The sequence below is a fragment of the Larus michahellis genome, chromosome 2, assembly GCF_964199755.1.
Source record: "Larus michahellis chromosome 2, bLarMic1.1, whole genome shotgun sequence".
NCBI classification, from domain to species: Eukaryota; Metazoa; Chordata; class Aves; order Charadriiformes; family Laridae; genus Larus; species Larus michahellis.
The window spans coordinates 24192432-24214567 of NC_133897.1; the positions used below are offsets into that span (position 1 = coordinate 24192432).

The window sequence follows — 22136 nt, forward strand, 5'->3', positions numbered from 1 at the left end:
GCTTCAACTATGCTTAATTTTCCTGTCTGCCAGCTGGGGATAACCTCTTCAAGGAATGAAGTGAATATAAATCAACTACTTAGTTATTTGGAAAAAAGAGAACTTGCAAGTGCCTAGATAAAATTTTAATGCAAGAATTTGCCTCTGTACCTGTATTAGCTTACGTCAGTGAAGAACTGAGATGAAAGTGGAAGTCTGCAGTGCAGACTGCAATGGGAATGTAAAGAGTCACTTGAGTTGGCGTTTGTTTGAATTGTTACAGTGGTTTGTTTAAAAAAAAAAAGACAAACAAGTAAAAATACACTCTTCCAAAGTGACATCTAGGTTTGCTTTCAGGACAGGTTTTGGAAATAAGTAGAGATTAAACCTAAGATTAAAACTACTCGGAAATAAGAAAAAAAAAAGAGTGCTCATCTCCTCCGTGCCCCATTGCACATACACTGGTTCACTTAAATGTAGAATACATCTGCTTTAAATTTTTTTCATCAGATGCATACTGTTATTAATAGAGTTAGGAAAAAGAAAATGTAACACATCCATTCACAGCTAAGCAAATCCAAGCTTTCCCTTTCTGCCCTCCCCTAGACTAGACCGGTGATGCAGTAGGTATAAAGTTGGCTTAAAATCCCGGCAAGCTGCGCCGCGGCTGAGCTTGATGGGGTGTTATCCTCACAGCTGATGTTGCAAAATCAGCTGTGGTCTTGTTTGAGTCAGAGGAGAACTCTAATGCTCAGCAACTGAAAAATATCAGTGCATTAACTTTTCATTCCATATTGATCTCCAAACAGAGTTTCAAAGGACTCTATTAGGAAAAAAAGAGGGTTTAAAGCAGGGATTACTTTTTCATGTCTTGTAAAGAATGCATTATGCGTGTGGCAAGCTAAAGCTTTGAAACTCAACTTCCATCTGCGCTCCATGACAGTATCTTTATATAATTCCATGTCTAAAAGACAAGGTTTGGAAATGAAATTAGTTTGTGTTATGCACAGTTCCTGTAGAGATCAAAGGCAGACCTGTTAATGCAACTATTGCTATTCATGAATTTCATAGCCGTGTGAGTTTCAAGTTAATTATAAATGCTTGTTTAATCACTTAACAATAGGGTATCGGAGTCTCATCTGGGCATTATGCATATAGCACTCACTTTTTTAATTAAAGCAAATTCCTACCTTTTTTTCCAAGAAATTAATTTTGGTGATAATGCTCTAGGCTCTAGCAGGTCCGAATATGCAAATCCTCTTTTAAATGTTGGACAGTTGTGTGATGAATGTCTTTATTTTATTATTCTTCAACTGCCCCTCCCTCCGCCTTGAGTACATGGTTGTGTAGTAGCCTGGTTGTCATTGGAGATGGCATAAATTGCTCTAGTTCTTATACTAGAGTTCCTTTTGTGACATTCTATTAAAATTTGTGCGCTTTATCACTATGAAATAATATATTTTGAGATAAACTAATGTATTTATTGTTTTTGTTTCCAAGTGCTTTGTTTAATAGATTTTTAAACCTGAAGAGGCAAGTAGGGCACCTGTCTGACCTTTGTATCACAGACCACTGTGTTTATTTGAATATTGAGGATTGAGTCTAACTATCTAGTTAAGATAAGCCATTTCAGACCCATGGAAATTAAATTTTTGTTCACTAGAGGAACCAGCCATAGTGCCAGCAATGCCTGAGGCTCTTTGCAGTGGCAAGGAATGTTAGATGAGAAACGCAGATGAATCAAACTGTCCTGCAGAGAAGGGCAAAAAAGCCTCAAGTGCCACCTGAGAGCAGCCTCCTCCGCAGCCCCAGACCCTGCTTGTCCACTGAGAAGAGATGAGCAAGATGCATTGATCGGGCATCACAGAGGGGCTTCTCTCTGCCAGCAACTCCCCTTGTATCAAATCTCTGCTGTTTCTGAGAAAGAGCAAGGGAGGGGAATAAAAGAAAAACTCAGAAATCACAGTCAGTTGTGCATTTGGGGAAGAAAGTTCCTTCTTGACTTCTGAGGTGTGAGAGTTAATTATAGTCATCACACTGCAAGTGCTCAGAGTGTGCAGAGGACTGTACTGATAGTCTTCCCCATGACCTGCAAAGCAGAGAAGTGTTTAACAAATTCAGATTGCAGTGCTAAAAGAAGCATTGCAGACAAACATTTGGGCTGGCTTCATGAATGTTCTAGAATCAAACATTAATTCTCTGAACTCCAGAATTAAACATTAATTGTAAACCTTAATTAAACACCCGGAACTAAGATTAAAGCTATTTTCAAAAAAAAAAAAAAAAAAAAGAAACCTTCCCATAGTCTGTCAGCATGAGTGAATCTGCCATCTCGTAAGCTGTTCTCTTGTAAGATTGTTCATCTAGTGAGCGGTTCTCTTGTTGCTCCAGCCTTCTCTTTCAGTAACTGAAGAGATGGAGTTCTTCAGACGGCCGGTCCCAAGGCTGCTCCCCTGTCCCCTTGAAGTCTGCGCCTGAGAGCCAAGCCCTGTTGTGTGGTCCTTACTAGAGTTCTGGCCAGTGCTGTGGGCAGAAGGGAGGATCTTTCTGCTTGATGCCAGGGACTGCAGCAGCCCTGATATAATATCGAGAGTCACTGAACAGGCACCGCGCAGAAGCAGACCTCCCGCACCCCACCCTCTGTGTCATCGGGTGCTCTGCAAATCAGTGGCAGACCCTCACCCCAGTTGAAACCGTGGTCACCTGTGGTGGAAGGCAAGGCTGTGTAGCACCACTGGTTCTCCTGTAATGTGGACCAGAGCCTGTTCTGAACAGAGGATGTCATCGTCTTTGCTGGGACTCTTCTACAAATGGTGCCTAGTTTGCCATTTGAGGTGGTACTTGTGAACTTACTTTTCAGGGGACAACATCAATGGAGATCAGAGTCTGTGTGTTTTGGGAGGGATTTTACATACACGTTTCCTTTTTCTTCGTACAAACATACTGTGCTACTGTTTTGAAGCGTGGTTGTCAGTAGAGCCTTCTTGATGAAGTACGTTAGAAAGATATGACAATACATAAACGCTTGAGTTGGCATCTGTGGCTAGGGGATGGGGAACACTCCTTTTTCTAGGAAAGTGTTTTCTGCTAGATAAATGAAAATCCTATTGTTTGGCTGAGGAGTGACCTTGCACATGGGCAAAAGGTTGAGAGGCAGAAAGGCTTATTCATTTGGCATGTAGGATTCAAAGCCAGGCATGTTGCCAGCAAGCTCAATCAGTGCGGAGGATACAATTTTAAATAAAGGTCATAATGGCATTTTTTAAAATGAGCAGGAAGTTTTCTTTCTCTAATCAAAACCTAGATAATTTAAATATCTCTTTCTTTGGTAATATCCTGACATTGTGCATGGATAGGGGACCCCCAGAGGAAAAGATAAGTGATAACGGCTGCCTGTGTCACCCTGTTCCCAAAAGAGATCATCTGTCCAGCAGACGTCAGTGGGAGTCTGCCTGACAGAGGGGTGTGTGCACAGAAATGAAATTGCAGGATTGGGATCTAAATAAGATTGTGATCTTTGACTTTCAGTCTGTGTCATAACTTTTCTCTGTTTATTTCAGAGAGATCTGACACTGTGCCATCACTCAGATCTCTCAGGAGTTTTCTTTCTATGTAACATTATTGGCTTTTTTTTAAAACAAAACAAAAACAACACAAAAACAAACAAAAAAACAACCCAGAGAACAAAACCCCAAAACCAGTGCTTTTCACTTTTCAGGAGTTTTGTTATAGAAGATAGCAGTGGTGATACCAGTTCTGAAGGAAACCATTCCCAAACTGTGAGTTCGCAGCAACATAAAGAGCAGTTTTGAGTCTAAGAGGGGTTGCAACTGCCAGGTTACTTGTATTTCAGAGGAGGCAGTATGGTTCATAAAGCAGATGGCACAGGAAGGATTGCTCAGAGAAAGTTTAGACTTAGTAAAATCTCAACAATCAGATTAAGAAGACAGATGGGATTCTGGATTGGAATCCTAACATGTAAGGGGTGGGGGGGTTGTCTTTTTTTATTTCACTTTCTCAAACTATAACCTTGGAGGTGCTGGGGTTTTTATACAGCTGACAATAAGTTTAGCACTAGAAAACTGTGAGGGAGTTACACGTAAGCAGTTGTTTTCTCTGTAGCTGGTAGTTTTGGTTTCTGCCCGTTTGAAAAACAAGTAAGATGTGATTGCTGAAAGAAGACAAAGGCCTCTAACTATAGGAAAGCAGACTTAGGCTAGACTGACTTGCTTGAGCATACACATACAGCATCCTTGATCTCTTTGTGGATTGTGACCCCATATTTGCTGTTTTCCCACTAACATCCTTTTCCCACTTTGCTTTGGGATTCTTGAAGCAGAGTTGCAGGGTTTCCCAGGTGGCTTGCGCTATTTAACATTTGCAAGTGGCCCATTCCTGGCCGTACTTTTAGAGAAGGACACGCAGTCTTTTTGCCCACCCAGACAGGATATCTTTGCCTGTGGTTTATTTTGGACACGAAACAGGAATATAATGGCAGGGCATGTGCTAGTGGTGCAGGTAAATTACTGTGGCTCTACCTGTGCCCACCTGCGTGGTGCTGCGAGCCAACAGGGAAGCACGTGCCAGACAGCCCAGGTCTGAAAGAGTCACACTGGCACCACACTGGTCAGGAGCCAGGTATGTTAGACAGGGCTATCGGCTCAGGCGTAGCCTGTCCTGAATGTGGCTGGCCTGTCTGGGGAGGCGAGAGAGGTCACAGGTGCCCTGGGTGGGTTCATCAGCCCAGGGTCTGTCCCCTCAGCCATCTCCGCTTTGCTCTGCAGCGAGAAAACATCAGCACTGTGCACCTTTACGTCCCCTTCCTTCCTCCAGGACCTCACCAGTAGCACCAGGCAAAGCTCTTTCAGAACTTAGTAACTGAATATTCCCACTGTAGTGAATAATACAAAGCACAACAGTATCAGAAATCTGTGGAAGAATGAAGCATGCTTCTCTTTAGCAGTTCATGTTCTCGGAGTTCATCTTCTGCAGTGCTTTTGGTTCCCTGCCTCCATCATGTTCCCCACTTACTGCAGATGTCCTTCCTTCTCTGAGTCCATGTGTCTTTAATTCTGTGTGAGCTCCTTGCTGTGGGAGGCTGTGAAACTCAAGAATAATGTTTCTGCGTTATCCCCGCTGTTTTGCTGAGAGTACCAACTAAAAAGTTTGCCAGATATTTTAAAGACTCTATTCCTTAGCTAATAATGAGTCTTCTAAGCAGCTTTTTCTAATTAAATACTTCTTTTAGTATACCTAATGCTTTGGTCTAAGACCTCCCTATTAATTTGAGGTCAGACTAATCTTGGATCGCTTGCTGTCCTTATTCTGCTCTCTTCTTTCCCTTCTTCAGTCGTGTTCTTCAAGAAATGCCTGAATATCTCCTAACAATGCTGAAACTTACTGTGTAGCTTTAAGTTTTCATAGTAGTCTCTCTTTATAGATCATTCTCATCACTCTCACTGTTTGAGAGGAAGTTTTCTTCAACAGTTTCTCTCCGGTTTAAAGCTTGTAATAATTCTGTTGCTGTGGAAATTACTGTTATAATGCAGGTTTAGTGTTCATGACATCACTGCTGCATTAGATAAGAGGAGAAAGGAGCTGTTGCGTGGGAGAAAGCCCTGAATTAAGCAAGTTGTATACATTTCGCACGTATGTCAGGGAAGATAACACATAAGAAGGAATTAGGGTTGTTCAGGCTGCTAGGATTTTCTCTATCCTCTCAGGAAAAAAAGCAAGTCTAAATATTAAAAAGGAGGAGGGAAAAAAAAGCCCAGTGTCCCATCTAGGGACTGTGGTTTGGAACAGCAGTTCCAGTCTGTTGCCTTTCAGGACATCAGTCTTCCATCTTGGGTGATAACCTTTGTCATTTCCGTTTGGAAACAGGATTTTGGAAACCCTTATCCTTCCTTATCAGAAAGAGAGAAGGATGCAGACAGAAGCCCTTATATAGCTATAGAGTGAAGGATAAAGGAATTTCTTACAGGAGATACCGATGGCTAGCTCTCTTGTTTGGGAAGAGAGAGCTGGATTTGGATGTACAGGAAAAATTTTCTTTATCTTCTTTAATTTTTCGTTATTTTCTTTGTCTCTTGATCAATTTTAGTAGTAATATCTATTCTAGAATTTTGGGTGTCTATAAGGAAGTAGTAGATTTGATACTTCTGTGGTTTTCTTATGCTCTTCCTTGATTAGTATTTAATATTCCAGAGCTCCTCGGTTCCTCTTTATATGTGGTTGTTTTAGAAAAGGCTAAACTTTCAAGTTACTGAAATTGCTAACCACAATGTTCAGCTTGTCCTGTTTCCTTGCTTTTTCTTTAATGCATGACCCATTATTCTTAACCGCATCTGTTCTTCAGCATTCTTTGCTAGGCAATTCAAAGTGGGAAACATTAACAGCACAGCTATCTGGCTTTGGATCTAAGCGTATTGTTCCTGCATATTTTGAAAATAAAAACTTACATTGCTTTTTGCCCTCACGTTTGTAAATACATGTACAGTTTGTAAATAGATAAATACATATGCGTTCCTCCTGTGATTAATGTGGCTGCCTTTCACATGCACAAGATTTCACAAGTTGCTTTGGTCAAGGCAAAGTTTCTAAAGACGCATTCTGTATGCACACAGCAGTGTGTGTGGACACTGTTTTTTCAATATACGTTGTTTTCTTTGACTACTAAATGCAAAACTGGGAACAAGTCCAGAATCTTTAATAGCTAGAATGTGTTTCATGCTGATCCCCTCTAAATTGGCATCCTCCATTGCCAAGTTCTAAAGTGAGGGCTGCGATGATGATGAATTTCTTTAATGGGGTTTTAGTTCAGGGCTGCCTGATATTTATATTTTCTGTACTGTAGGATTCAGACAGAAGGTCTCCGCTTATAAAAAATCCCGCGATCTTTCTGGCTGAAATGCCCTTAGGACAGAGGTGCTGATATTTTTGTATTACATCCTGACATCCTTTTAAAATTTTATATTGTTACAGTATGTTTCTCAGCATACTCCGTTGTGTCATTTCACTATTGCGATTCACAACAGAGATTTTGTTAAGTTCCTTGTTGTTCTTCTTTGTGTTTTGTGTTGCTGGCTCAGGAATTACACCAAGATATGTTCTTAAAATCCTAACACACAGTAGAAGTATAACAGAACTGTCTTGCCGATGCTGTTCTGCAGAAACTAGTGTATTGTTTTTACATAAACATGAAGAGGAGATCATGCTTTTTTCTGGGCAGCGCGTGGAGAAATGAGTTGCACATGGAGTGTGAGCATCTTGCTTATTAGCGGCTAAATTCCCCTGACACAAAAAGGGAGTTTGCAAAATATCCTCTACTACCTTGGGGGATGGAGTAAGCTGAGGGAGGGGACTTCAAGCAAGAACAACAGAATTTCCAAAGATGAGGGTAAGAACGAGAGAAAGGGTAGAGTGGGAGAGATGAGGGAGGTAGGTATTCATTTCGGAGAATGAGGGGACTGTAAATGAAAAAAATCCAAGGAGTTGCTTGGTCAAGGCATTGGACCGTCACTGGGTCTTGTCAACACAGGTTTGCATTTAAGTCATAGTTACTGAAGAAAGGCAACAGCTGCTACTTTAGACCATGAGGCAGAGGAACTATTGGAGGGGCAGAAAAATAATCATAGATATAGAGGAATGCTTTCCTGAGGGACTGTCTTGCACAAGCCACTCCACTTTATGTAACAAAAGCCTGGTGACACAATGCATGGTTTAGTCATAGGAGTGCCCTGGAGTGGACAAATATTGTACATCTGGAAACATTTAAACAAGTAATTAGTTTCTGGAAAAATGGCAAGTTACTCAAGGAAAATGTAGTCCATTGTGTTAGCTCCTGACTATATGTCTACTGGATGTATGATTCTCTTGACTGCCCTAACTGTCACTTCTTTGCTTCTCATACCCACCGGTTGTGTGTGGGAAGGGGTAATACGGTGGTGCCAGGGCTGGCAAGCAGATATCACGAGAGGCTGTGACATTTTTGCCCCTTTGGAAAAAGGACCAGTGAACAGGGAGGCAGGGGGGGAAGTGTTCCTCTCCTCCTCACTGCTAGCACTCTGCATCCCACCTGATCGTCCGGTGCTTTGAGGACAAGGACCTGACCCGGTGGGATTTCACTGTCTTGGTTAGACATCATCAGGGGAGTCCTGTGCCAGCTGGGGCAGTCTCTCACATTGGGGTTCAAAATCTCTATAACACAGCCTGCTCCGTTGCCCACTTTCTTCCTGGGCTTCCATTACAGCAGATTTCCTCTGTTCCTTTGCTACACAGAGAGGGAAAGGTTTTGGGGAAGGGGTGAGGGAACGCAGCCCACTTCCAGCCTTTCCCTCTCCTCACTGCTGGTGGACAAGTCTGACTGGAGCCAGTCAGACATAGGTGGAATATAGATGCCTCCATGGCTGAAGTTAGCAGTAGGGCAATAATACAGGACCTGGTCTGGTTTGTGGCAGAATCTGCAGCGTCTCTAAAGAGTGACTGCCCAAAATGGAGAACTGCAGGCCAGGACAAGAGGTCGTACTTGTCACCAAAGTGTCAGAGGTTAGCACTGAGCCCTGTGTCTTTTTGGTCATTGGTGTGCTAGCATGTTCTAACTGCTGCCTCCTGCAGAAGATTTTTGGACGATAATTGCTGTGGTTGTTTGTCATTGCAGAAGTAACGCTGAAGGTCCATGTAAGCGATGCCAGCACACATCAGCCAGTAACTGAAGCCTTCATTGAGATCTTTACCAACCAGATCTCCATTGCATCTGGAACCTCAGGAGCAGATGGCACTGCCTTCCTCAAGTTTCAGTATAAGTTGGGCAATCAGCTGATAGTGACTGCTAGTAAACATGCATATGTGCCAAATTCTGCACCATGGAAACCTGTAAGATTGCCTGGTAAGAGATCTTTATTTTTGTTCTGAGGTAAGATTTTGCATCTAAAGGAAGTTACACAATTTTGTATGATGTGTCTTAATGATTGCAATCCTGGGTGGGAGGAAGAACATCTGTGCGTTTCAAAAAAAGCAAGGTTTCTTCCCCAGTTAAACTGTGGCATCAGGGCTGTGCAGAGATTCACTCTTCTCCTGGCTGTCCTTGATACAGTGCTACATCAGTTTCCAAACAACTGTTGGTGCTCTTACAGCTCCACAGAAAATACAAATCTCTTCCAGATCTTCTTCCGTTATGGGAACTCTGTTTCCAAGTGCTTTGTTTCAGCAGCTGTGATGTACTCATTCGTTTCTCTCCCAAGGTGTAGCAGCAACTGTTGCACTGTAGGCTTTTGTGTACAAAAAAAGTCCTGGCCTTACAGTTTCTTGGCTGTGTCCATAGGACAGTTTTAATCTACAGTTATGTTATCCAGATGTAAGGATTTTTTCTAACTTGATTAGCGTGGTTTGTTTCTTCTGCAGGCAAACAAATATAGCAATAATACTTGCATGTTGGTTTTTTTATCGGAATGCCTCAAAATTTATGGGAAGTGGGAGACTTTACATTAGTTGCATAGGAGTGGAAACTGAGTCACAAAGACGATTTCTGCATTGCTAAATAGAACAGATTGAGGGTGGCTTTCAACCTTGAGATATAACATCTAGATGATGGTCACATGTGGGGTGCTGCCTTCCCTCTAATCCCGAGTCACAGTTAGGGTCCAAATAGTTTGGGAATGGTCCCAGGCTTGTATTATACCCAAATCACACCTAAAATATCACCTCAGATTTGATAATTCGTCTAGGCCAAAGCCATGCCAGGTTTTAAGTGCACTAATATTTAAATAGTATAAACGATCACAGGGCAATGTTCAGTCCCATGCCTTGGCTCCATTTTATTTATTAATATAAACATAGCCAGAAGGACTGCGTGACTTGCCACAAGGTCAAGCAGCAAATGTATTTTCAGATGGGGGAAGGAACTTGAATCTCTTCAAACCCAGAATTATGCTTTAGGCATTTCAACATGCTGTTTACTTATCTGCATTCGCTTGCTTAAGATAAGATAGGCTGACTTCTTCTACATTTCCTCTACTGTATTCTGCCACATTTTCCAGCTACTTAATGGAGCCGTAGCAAAGACTAAGCCAGGCTCTTAGCTGCACAGCGAAAGAATAAGAAGCAACTGAAATGAGATGCAGCAAAAAGAGTTTCAAATAAATAAAAGGGAACAATTGTTTACCGCAGCAGTAGTCAAAGACTGGAACAGGTTGCCCAGAAAGGTTGTGAAATCTTCATCTTGAAGATATTCAAAACTCAATTGCACACCTCCCTGCTTGGTTGAAGCTGGTGACCTCCAGAGGTCCCTTCCAACCATAATTGTTCTGTGACTCTTGTTTAGAAATTCCCCTGATTTTTTTTTTATGTTTAAATAAGATGAAGTGCAGCTTCCTCAGCATACTTCGTGTACTTTCTTAAGACACAATCATATATGATTAAAGCATGCAATAACCTTTTCTTGCCTGAACCTTTTCTTGCCTTGTGTCTCGTATCTTTCTGACTCATACCCTAGACCTTTTGAATGCAACCTACTCTTCCATGGCCTGGAGTTTGTTTGGTTAGGTTTTTTGCTTGTTGCCTTTTCTTAAATATTGATTTTCAGGGAAGGGAATTGAACATGGCATTATTGTTTTGGTAAGTCATTGAGGTTTAAAGAGCAGTAATTGTATACAGTTGCCACAAAATCTTTTTTCCACGTCTGAAATGTGAGCTTAATGCAGAAAATAGATTCCTTTCACCTCTGATCATCCCCCATTGAAACTGGTAGATAGTTTGCCGTTGATTTAATTGGGAGAAGAATCCTTTCTTTTGCTTTCTGTACCTTGAACTTTATCCTTTCTTTGATTAAAGAAACAACAAGTTACAACTTGATACACCCCATGTAGATTTAGTAGGGTTGTTCTTTGAATTCCTCCTTAAAAGGGACGTGACATAAAAGTTCAGGCCCAAGACACTTAAGCTGTTATTTTTTATATTGACTAAGATGCCTGTAGTCTTTAAAAAACTTTCCAAGAACCGTTTGTATTTAAATGCCCCTCATACTTGTAACCAGCACAGTATAGAAGTTTTGAAAACCATGGAAGTTTTGTTGTTGTTGTTATTTTTAATCTGGTTTGAATGATGGGGAACAGGCAGCATATTTAAATCTTGATTCTGCAGCATGCAGTCTGGGCACATGTGTACAGCGGGATCCTCATTTCCCAAAAATGCCTTTTAACAGTACTAGTAGTCTCCCCCCACAGAGCAGGTACGCCATTCCGAGCAGCGTTCCACCCACGGTAGTGGTGGAAGCTGAGGTGCCGTCCTGTGTGATGCAGTAAAGGAACTATGGACACATTTACTTCAAATGTGGAAATGATAACCACGAGCAGCGAGTAGCTTTGAGAACTATAAGGTAGTAATGTTTAAAGTGCTGTAAAAGGACTTTGCCAAAGGATCAGGATTTTTCCATGACAGTCAATAAGCATTAGTTATAGTTTTACCCTGAAAAACTGTGCAGCCACTGAACTCATGGTATTATTGTAATAGCTTTAAGGAGTAAGCATCAAGGAGTATTTTGTTCTCATAATTTGGCAGAAATTAACTTTTCTTATATTAACCAAAATAATTACTAGCTCTTTACCACTTAAGCAGGAGGATTATTTATTTACATAGTGATAAGTGGTAGGAGGAAAAGATTAAGATCTCTTTTTCCATTAAACTATTTATCAGCAGAGCCATGGCTCCACTTATTAACAGTTCATTAATTTAACATCACTTGAGTTGTTGAAGTGTTCGTGATGGAAGATGTGCTCGTCTATCTGCTCTTAGCTATGCACAGGTTTTTCTTTGTAAATAATTTGGATGAAAAAAATTTGCGGCTGGTAGTCCATATTTAAGAGGGTGTTTTTGGAGCAGTGTGTGCAATGGAGAGAGGGAAGTGGCTGAGGCAGCGCGGTTCAGAGGAGCTGGGAGGGTCAGTCAAAGCAAACCATGGTATTCACTGTGGTGAGAGGTACTTCTAGGAGCAGAGGATGCTTGTGGTGTTTCTTGGAGAGGAGGGCTCATCTGGAAAGCAGTGACTCTGCAGAAGACGTGTGAGTCATGGCAGATGAACGGTTGAAAATAACCTCCCAATGCAGCACTGCGAGAAAGCAGAATAATCTGATCCTCAGCTGTAAAATAAAGACTGAGAAGGCGGAGTATAGTATTTCAGAATTTGTCCTTAGTGCGGCCACTCAGGGAAATAGGTGTCCAATTCTGGATCCGCGCTTCAAGAAAAATGTTTAAAACTGCAGGGTTATATCAGGAGTGGTTAAAAGATTGGAAAATACAGCTTACAGGGAAAGACTTGGAAGTGGTTAATTTATTTTGTTCACCAAAAAGAAAGTTCATGGGGTAATGTGATCGTAGTCCATCAGTATCCGCATAGAGAACAGGAAACGGGTAAGAGAGAATTCTTCTGTCTAGCAGGCTTGTATAAAAAGAAGATCAAATGGCTGGAAGTCTAACCTCGATAAATTTTGATGGGTAAAAAGGCACATAGTTTAACTGCCCTCATAATTATTTACTAGAACATTGATATGGTGGTGTGTTCTTCACCACTGGACACCTTTAAAAGAAAATTGGATAGTTTTTCTACAACGTGTTTTCTAGTTTAAGCACAGCTATTGGATCTGAAGCAGTAATTAATTCAGGGAATGCTGTAGTTGTACAGGAGTAATACGGGATCATCACAGTCATCCTTCTGGCCTTAAAAACTATGACTTTCTGCCTTTGTCATGCTGAGAAAAGATTGTGCAGAAAATCCCAAGGGAAGTTTAGAGGTTATATATGCATTATAGTCTGGCATATATGGAAGAAGATGTTGGCATGGTTTATTGTTTGGAGCTCCCCGGGGTGTCTAAATTATATTAGCTTTCTTCATACAAATTAAGTTATTGGAATAAAGACAAACAAATTGTGTAATTGTGTGGCCTTAGTGCTACTTACGCTAGGCTTTCTTTTGTTGCCTGATGTGTAGATCTGTTTCACATGTAGAGCACTGGAAAGAAAATTCTCAGCTGTACTTGCAGTAACGTGATTTTTTTTTTTTTAAAGTTCATGTATCTTGTTAAGATCGTCTTTTAGATGATGGTTCTTATCAGTGTGTTTCTCCTAGTTTCTTCTCCTTTCTCCTGTATTCCTCCCAAACACTAAATTTCTTTTAAAAAGAGAATATATTTCTTAAAACAGAAGTAGTGTACAGGCTCCCTGTTTGTAGCTAACATCTATATGGTCTCTTGGATTAAGTAATACAGCTTAATTTAGAGGAAATTTATGAAGCTCCAGAAAATCAGAAGAGCTCACGCTGTTCTTTTTTCAATTGGTTCTGGAAATACCTTCCTCAGCTTGTGGTCACTTCAGAATGGCATGAGTACTTCCCAGGTGCAAATGTGGGGTGCTGCCCAGTTACCAAAAATTACTAGTCTGCATTAATCTCCTCCTATCCTTCTGTCTTTGAAAGCCATGCACGGACTGCAGGCAGGTCTACTTCTTAGTGTTTTCATGGAAGCAGGAGTCAGGTGTGCTTGGTGGCTAATTCCAGACATATTTCTGGTCTTCTGGGTCTGAAGAACTTGGCATGAAATTATATCATCTTCTTCAGTCTCCAAAGAGGTGTGTGCGTACAGAGACAGCCACCTGGAAGGAATGTCAGTACCTGGTGGCAAAGGAGGTCCTTGCAGGCAGATTTCTTGCAGCAAATACCATTTATCTGTCCCCTTTTGCACCACTGGTAGAATGACAGTAGTTCTGCTATATATAGCACTTTTGTAGTGTAGGTGGTGACTCAGTAAAGACATGCTGTATTTTAAAGCAAATTATTCAGGCTTATTCATCATACTTTGCCTTTCTGAATGACTTTTTTATGTAAGCATCTCAAAGTATTTAAAAGTTAAGTTTCATTAAAGTCTTCCTGAGGTAAGAAGTATAGCACGGAGTTTTTCATTCCTCTTTATGTAATGACAAGTCTTTCTGTGGAGCTGGGAATTATAACTCAAACCCCTGCTTTACACCACATTCTTCTGTACTTGGAGCTACTGTGCATGACTTGCAGGAGTCAAAGCGCGGAACACGTTATTTGGTTTGATAATAATTACCCTGGCAATTTAATTATTTGGTTTAGAAAATGCACATGTTTTTTGCCATGTATACAATATGATTTTAATAGTTTGTGTGTCCTGTTTTTTGAAACCATGTATAAGAAAGTAAGTGCTGTTGTTGTTGGGTAATGTTTATAAGAATTCAAATATATCCCACTTAAACCACTTCTTTCCCACAGTGTTCTCTTCACTGAGCCTCGGCCTTCTTCCTGAACGCTCTGCTACTCTAATGGTCTATGATGATGTAGTCCAGATAGTCTCAGGATTTCAAGGTATGCTGCTTTTTGGAAGTCAGAATTGAAATTTGAGTGACACTGGACAAAAAGCCTGACAGCCTGGTACTTCCTGAACTCTATCCCGTGAGCGAGACTGATATTTCTTGGGGAGTTCTGAGTTCCCTGAGAAATGCTCCTCTGTGGAATGGTTTTACCAAATTGATTAATAGCTAAATTCACCCCTAACTGCTGTGACTAGGGAATTCAAGTTACTTGGTAATAAACAAGTTTGGACTTCAGTGTGCCATTTGAGAGCTAGAGATTAAATTTCTTTCACTCTCTGTTGGATGGTTTTTCAAGTAGCCTCATGTAACCACCTTTGCAGTAAACATTTTCCGATGTTCTTATTGTCCAAGAATTTTCTCTTTTTTTGCTTTGTTTCTTGCTTCCTACTGTGAATGCCTTAGACATTTAGGGTATAGAAAATTGAAAACTTCTCATATCTGCATTGTTGTATACCCTATATAAACTTGCTTTTTTAAAGTATTTCCTGTGGTCTTCTAAATCAAACTGCCTGCAAACCCACATACTACAGGATGAAAACCACTGCATTAGAAGAATAAAGTTCAAGTCACCTTTTTGTAAGGCCAAACACAGAAAGTAAAGCAACTGTAGTATCAGTCAGATGAACACTGTGTTTTCTGAATTGCACAGTAAAGAATAAAATGTTCATCTGACCTGACTTAGCCCAATTGACGTGATAGCCGAGGTAAGTCTGTTAACAAAAGAATAGAAATTTTTAAAGATACCTTGATAAGCCAAAACACAGAGGCACCCTTCTGTGAGCACTCTTACCACAGAATCACAGAATCTTCATGGTTGGAAAGGACCCTTAAGATCATCGAGTCCAACCAAACAACCTACAATCTCTGCCACTAGAGCATGCCCTGAAGTGCCACATCTAGACATTTCTTAAATACCTCTAGGGATGGTGACTCAACCACCTCCCTGGGCAGGCTGTTCCAGGGCCTGACCACTCTTTCAGTAAAGTAATTCTTCCTAATATCTAACCTAAACCTCCCCTGCCGCAACTTCAGACCACTTCCTCTGGTCCTGTCCTTATTCACCTGGGAGAAGAGGCCAACACCCACCTCTCTCCAACCTCCTTTCAGGTAGTTGTAGAGGGCAATGAGGTCTCCCCTCAGCCTCCTCTTCTCCAAGCTAAACGTGCCCAGCTCCCTCAGCCTCTCCTCATATGACCTGGTCTCCAGACCCCTCACCAGCCTGGTAGCTCTCCTCTGGACACGCTCCAGCACCTCAATGTCCCTCTTGTACAGAGGGGCCCAGAACTGAACACAGTACTCGAGGTGGGGCCTCACCGGGGCCGAGTACAGAGGCACGATCACTTCCCTGCTCCTGCTGGCCACGCTGTTCCTGATACAAGCCAGAATAAACTGTGTCTTATTCACCTATATTATGATTACCATCATTTTAAACTCTACCAGTAGGTAGTTAATAAACAGGGGAATACTACCTTCAATAACATTCCAAGATAACTTTGTTTTATCTGAGAGAATATAATACAATTATGCCTTCCTGATATCTTTTTTTATGGTTAGAAACCATCCAGACACAATAGGCTTTTCATTAATGATAGTACTAGATACGACTGGAGCTGAAAAAGCACTAAACAAATTAGGTAGCTGATGGAACACTCAGAAGGAGCTGGAGAACAGCACAGCTGCCGTACGTGTATTCTGCAGTTTGAGAGCTGACATTATCTAATGGGGTAAATTAGATGGACAGTGAACTGTGTTAAACCACAAGGGATTCCGTTAGACAAAACGTGAAACATTGTTTACCAACAGTATTCTAATAGCATGGTGTATTAAATATTCTTATGCAAATGTGCTAATATTATGCAATTACCTTAAAAAGAACAATCTTTTCATGTTTACAGGTTCCTTTCTTCAAAAAAGGGGGATCTTAAAGGGCTAGAGAGACATTTAACAGCCGAGTGACACTCATAAGTATTTCCCCCATAATCTTGCTCCCTTCCGTGAATTGACCCAGGGTGTTTCCAATGTATTTAAATTAGAACAATATAACTGGTTCTGCTGGTATAGCAGAGAAAGAGGATAAAGTGGCACCCAGCGTATTCTAAGGGCTGGGATTTGAACTCTTAGTCTTACCCAGTAAAAACTATCTTGTGCGACCAGCCCACGCTCCTTTTCTTGGGTATTCTCTTGTGGTGAAACCTAAATGAAAGACAGCCTAGATGTTGTACTGGCGTTTGGATGGAGCCTCTCTAGTCTTGATCCAAAATCCTCGTGACCTACTTTTTCTCTGTTACTTCTCCAATTTATCTCTCAGTAACTTCCCATGCTTCAGAAGAGCTGATCAGGAGTTACCTTAGTGCAAAAACGAGAGCAAAACAGAACTTACTATACCAGGGACAGACTGGGAACACTGGTGTTTGAAGCACAAGTCAAAGGGAAAGGCAGGCCCATCTAGTCCAATAAGTTACCGGTTGCTTTTGAATAATTAATCAAGCAAGAAACTTATTATGCAATTGAGAAGTTTGTCTGAGTCGATGCAGCCAGCTTCATTTTCATGATGGCATTACAGTCCGCTGCTGTGCTCTGTCAGTAATTGTGAGGGATGGAGCTTGCCAGCCACTGGGTTATTTAAACTACTTAATACCAGTGCAGTGATGAGCTGAACTTCAGCATTCAGTGAATGGGAGCTGTGTGGGTACCCTCTGTCTGCCTCTGACATATCAGCAACCAGAGCATGAATTGAGGATACTTCAGGTGTTACTTCACAGAGACTGAAGCTCAAATGCTGGTGTGGTGCATCCAGCATGACAAGAAGTGCCTTACGGGGACTCCTTGAGATGGTTACGTCTTCAGTTGTGCACTGGCAAACCGGAACTGACAGCATTTGAATCATGGCCAGTGTGTTGACAAGAGGACGTTCAAAGAAGATCAGTGCTCAGCAGTCCTTTACCTCATGGCACTCGCCAAGTGGAGGGAGCTCACATGCCAAATTCATACTTGAATGCGTTTGGGTTTTCTTTGGGTTATATAAATCAAAACTAGATATCTTCAGTAATAGAAGCAATAGTAATAATCCCCTCCCAGTGATCTGTTGACTTGTTGAAAAATACTCCTAAGAGTCTGGTCAGCACAAGTCTTTCTCTCCACTTTTACCACTTCCAATTCCCTCAGTAAGTCTATTCCCAAGCATGTGCCCCAAAGTCATCTATGACCTCTGCTGAAGGGTACTTGGATTATCTTCTAGCAAGGTGGTGAGCGAAGGCGAAAGCCTTGGTAGCTGCTTCCCTCACAAGCCTTTCACTGGTAGCTCCCAGTCTTCTGCCCCTTTGAAGTCTCTTGCTGGGCTTGGGGAGACCCAGCTGAGGAGCCGAGGGGAGAGTCAGGGTGAGCATCAGGCTTCAGGTGAATATCAGGATCAAGGAGTTTGTTAATCTAGGGTGGGAATTAACTACTCTGCCCTGATGTATGTGCACTATCTGCAGAGGAAGTTGTTTCTTCCACCTTAAAACTTGCATCCAAGTTGATTGCTGCACAGGTTCCTGCCAGGTTTGGGGCTCAGCCGTAGGAACGCTTTGCGTTGCCTGTAGGATTCAAGAAACTGAACTTGGCTTTCTGAGTCCTCCCTATCTAGTTAAAATTTGGCAGGCCATGGCTCTCCCGGTGCTACAAAGCAACCATTTTTTTATGGAAAACCCTAGAGCCTCCGCATAAACCACTGTATTACAGACTCAACAGCAGTTCAGCTCTGGAAATATAATGCCGCTTCTTGGCAACTCGAATAATTAATCTTAACCAAATATTTAGACAGCAGAAAATCCTACAATTTTACATTGAACTATTAGTGATAATCCTAATGCCCGTTTCTTGGTTGTGGTGTTTTTTTTCCCCTGTTTTGTTACTGCGGATGCTTATCCCTGTGGGCCATGGAGCCCGCTCAGCAGCGCAGTCAGAGGTTCCCGAGTGCTTGAGCAAATCTGTCCCTGAGGTACAGCAAACTACTGCGGTATTGCGGAGCACTCAGATGAGGCTTCCCCAAATTCATTGCAGTCAATTTATTTAGTCTTTTATGTCCTTTTCCCTTTAAACCTAGAAGTTGGGTAAGGGTTTCACACAGGTGTTTTTTAATGACTATCTTAAACATTTAAGGATACTGCCAGTCTTGAGAGACTGCTGTAAATCCTTAAATGTTTCAGAAATTAAAAAAGAAAATGGATTTATAGCTTTTTCTTGCAGAATTACCAAAGAAATGACAGCTAAACAATGATCAGCTCTTTGGAGATACTTGCCCGCCTACATAGCAATTTTTGTTGGCCAATACAAAGTTTCTTCTGTGCAATTTTATGTTTTCACATAGCTAGAGCTCCTGCTAGAAAATAATGCCAGAAAAGATTCCAGTCTCCTGGTTAATGACATTGGCAGTTAAAAAGCTTAGGAGTTGTGAGCCAAGCTCTTTAATCTTTCTCGCAGTGAACGTGTAACCTAAAAGTGCTGCCAGAGACTAATGGGGGAAAAGAAGCAAAATTGTTTTGAGTTGACATCTTTGAACCGCATCATCAAATGTGAATTATGAAAAAAACTGCTTGCTTCTTGATTTTGTGCTGCGTGGGGAACGTTCTGCGAGTATTCAAAATGAGCTCTGGAGAACACAATAGCTTTTGATTTAAAAATTAATTTGCATGTTGCACACACAAACTTGCAGATGGAGTCTTGCTGGGTGTTGCTAAACAGTATTAATGGTGAGCATCCATTGAAAAAGACTATTGACTTTATAAACTGGGGTTATAAATGGGACATGAAATGCAATAGTACATGACACAGTCTTAAATCATGTTGCAGCAAAGACCCTTCAATTAACACCTAGTGATCTTGAAAAAAACACTAAAACTGTGCAAGACAGAGGAAAAAAGAGAAATCTTACATGCCAAGTGATCTGTTTCTGTTTAGATGTGTTCTTTGCGTGGGAAAATATGGAAACTCTTCTCACCCAGGCTCTGTCAAGTGAATCTTTTTATCCAGTGTTTTAAATAAAAAGTGACTATTACCTCAGTACTAGAGATGGTTAATGTGGCCAAAGCTTTATAAAACTTAAATATGGAAATTACACAAGTTAATTGGCACTACGGGTAGAATTATAGTCTCTTAGAAAATCACTTTAAAGAGTGTAAGCTGAATTTATCTTGCTATTTCAACAAAAACAAAATTTAAACAAAAATGGTAAAATGGATGGTTTTCTAAGCTTTCACATGCCCTGCCTCTAAACTCAGTTTTAGTTTCAGTTGTATTCACTCTAAGAAGTGTGTAATGAAATTTGAGGTGATCCTAGGAAATACTGTGGTCAGAAAAACTTCTAAAAGATGCTTTTCCAATTTTTCCCAGTGGTACTTCTGGAAAAATAACGGCAACTGCAAAATAAACATAAAAATACTGGTTTTCCTCCTCTTTTGTAATAGCCTTCTGATGTGTCTGTCTTTCTCAAGCTGTTTCAATTTACAAGGAAAAAAATGTAAATGTGCTTCCATAAATATGAACAACTAAATATTCTGCCCGCCTTGGATACAAATTCACTTTTAATTTTTTTAGGTGCACGGACTCAGCCACAAGTTCACTTTCAGCGAAGATCTGTGAAATTACCAGAGAACACTAGCTACAGCGATTTGACAGCGTATCTAACTGCAGCCAGTTCACCTTGGGAAGTGGACAGTTTTCCTTATTTGCAGGGATTAGACGGAAATGGAACAGGTAACCCACTACTTTGGTTTTGCTCCGATTTCACTTTTGTCTAGGGGTCAACTTTTGACCGTATCATTTTTTTCATTCCTTGTTCCACCAAACATTCTTTAAAATTCGGATGACGTGATAGGTTCAACTGCCCGACCAAAATGCTGTTCCAATAGGCAAGAGACCAAGGTCCGCTATCCTTTAAATGGGGCCACTGAACAGCAAAGACGAAGCCTCCTTGCCCTTGGGATATCAGAAAAGTTTGTTAGACTTGGAGTTTAGAGTTAAGTCTCCAAATGTGTTGCATGTGCACAGACAAAAATGGAGATTAATGTGACAAGACAAAAGAAAATGTAACTTGAGGATGCGTGTTCAATTTTTTTCTAAAAATGAATGAAATGCCTGTATATCGAGGATTTAATACTCTGTTGTTTCAGCTAAGAGTTGTTTCAGTGGCTTTGTTAATACTTTTGAATCTAGCTTCAGCCAAAAATGTACAAGGGAAAACAATGAAAATTCATAGTAGAAACACAACCACTATTAAATTCAAAGCTGTAATACATTTTTATGACTGCAACTGACTGTTACTCTTCTTCCACTTTTCATTTGTCTTGATTGAAATAACTGGTGTTGTGTAGGCTATAAAAAAATAGAAGAATTGGGCACAAAAGTCTTCAAATTCTTAAAGTGCTGCTGTGAAAAAGAGAATTATGTTTTCTCTGTGGACTTGGCAGTGCAGCTAGAGATTCAGACTAGTGATTACGAAAACCTTGCTGCAGTGAGGATAGTTTAAGATGTAGAATCAATTGCTTGAGGGTGTTGGACAGAGTTAGACAATCTCCTGTGAGGATGGCATAGGCATAGCTGAGCCTGCTTTGAAGATAAATAACCCCTCGAGGTCCCTCCCTGCTGTTTCTCAGGATGCGTTTACTTGTGATGTGTTGATCTAGGTGACTTTGAATGCTAGGTCATATGTGTAAATGGTATGTACTGAGCTTGCTAGCTTTTCCATATAAAAAAAATCAAAGGCAAAATAAACTTTCCCTTCTCTTTGTACAGATCTGTATATCTCCTTTTCTATTACAATTAAGAACGTGTCTGCTACCTTACTTCAATGCTTCTGTCTGCTCCGGTGACTACATCTCACTCTATCTCGTTCTATCTCTCTGTCATTTCCCTATTCTCATCTTCAACCTTCAGTTTTCTCTGGCTCTTCATACTCAGACATCTCTTATCTTTTTCAAAACGAAGGAATGCACTTGATCTCACTCCTGTGTCTACTTCCTCATCTCCTTTCTTTTTATCTCTAAACCCACTGAACAAACTGTTGACAACGTGTGTGGGATTCCTCTCCCAAATCTTTCCTTACTACTCCGCAATTCATCTTCCCACCCTTGCATTTATTTAGTGAAAACAGGTCTTGCCAAGATTTCAGATGATCACCTGTCACGGGAACTACACAACCAGGACATCATCTTTCTCCTGTTTCACCTCCTAGCCTCCTACAAAACAGATGAACGCACCCTTGGTTTTTTAGTCTTCTGTATACTTGCATGACAGGAACTTTTCTACTTAAGCATGGAGTAAAAGTATATGACAAAATACCAAAACGACCAGCAAAGAAATGGTGTTTAAGAGACTGAGAAGAGCCTTGTTTTTTGAATACTCCAGTATTCAGTATGGTATAATACAGACTACAAATACAAAACATTTGTATATGCACTATAGTATAAGTGAAATGTCCTCTATTTTTAGAAGTTTCTCCTGCTCTGGAAACTTCAAAACCCTAAACTTGGATTGACTTCCTTTTTTTCATCTCCAAGCAACTTAGTGAACATTTCACCTGAAAAACTTTTGCAGGAATAAAAAATGAGATCACCAGCTGATGGGGATTTTCGAATATTTCTGTAATCAAGATAAAAAGAAAAATATGTACAAATTTTAGAATTCTGAAAAAACTTAGCGTTAATTTGCATGGGAAATTTTGGAATGATCCCGAACACTGCCCTGTCTCTCCTCTCTCCCACCTCTTCCCTCCCACCCTCTCCCAATTACTCTTCTGT

The 22136-nt window shown here is 40.9% G+C and overlaps 1 protein-coding gene across 3 annotated transcripts in view; it reads left to right on the forward strand.

Moving 5' to 3' along the window:
* The window catches only part of FAM171A1 (family with sequence similarity 171 member A1), a 96637-nt gene that overhangs the window by 50197 nt on the left and 24304 nt on the right, over positions 1-22136 (forward strand). For 2 of the 3 annotated variants that reach the window (XM_074574579.1, XM_074574580.1), the window contains 3 exons: positions 8639-8866; positions 14261-14353; positions 19936-20094. In XM_074574579.1, the coding sequence (XP_074430680.1) occupies positions 8639-8866; positions 14261-14353; positions 19936-20094 (480 nt within the window). Of the gene's footprint in view, positions 1-8638; positions 8894-14260; positions 14354-19935; positions 20095-22136 lie in introns of all 3 variants that reach the window. The other variant, XM_074574581.1, reaches the window with a different exon arrangement.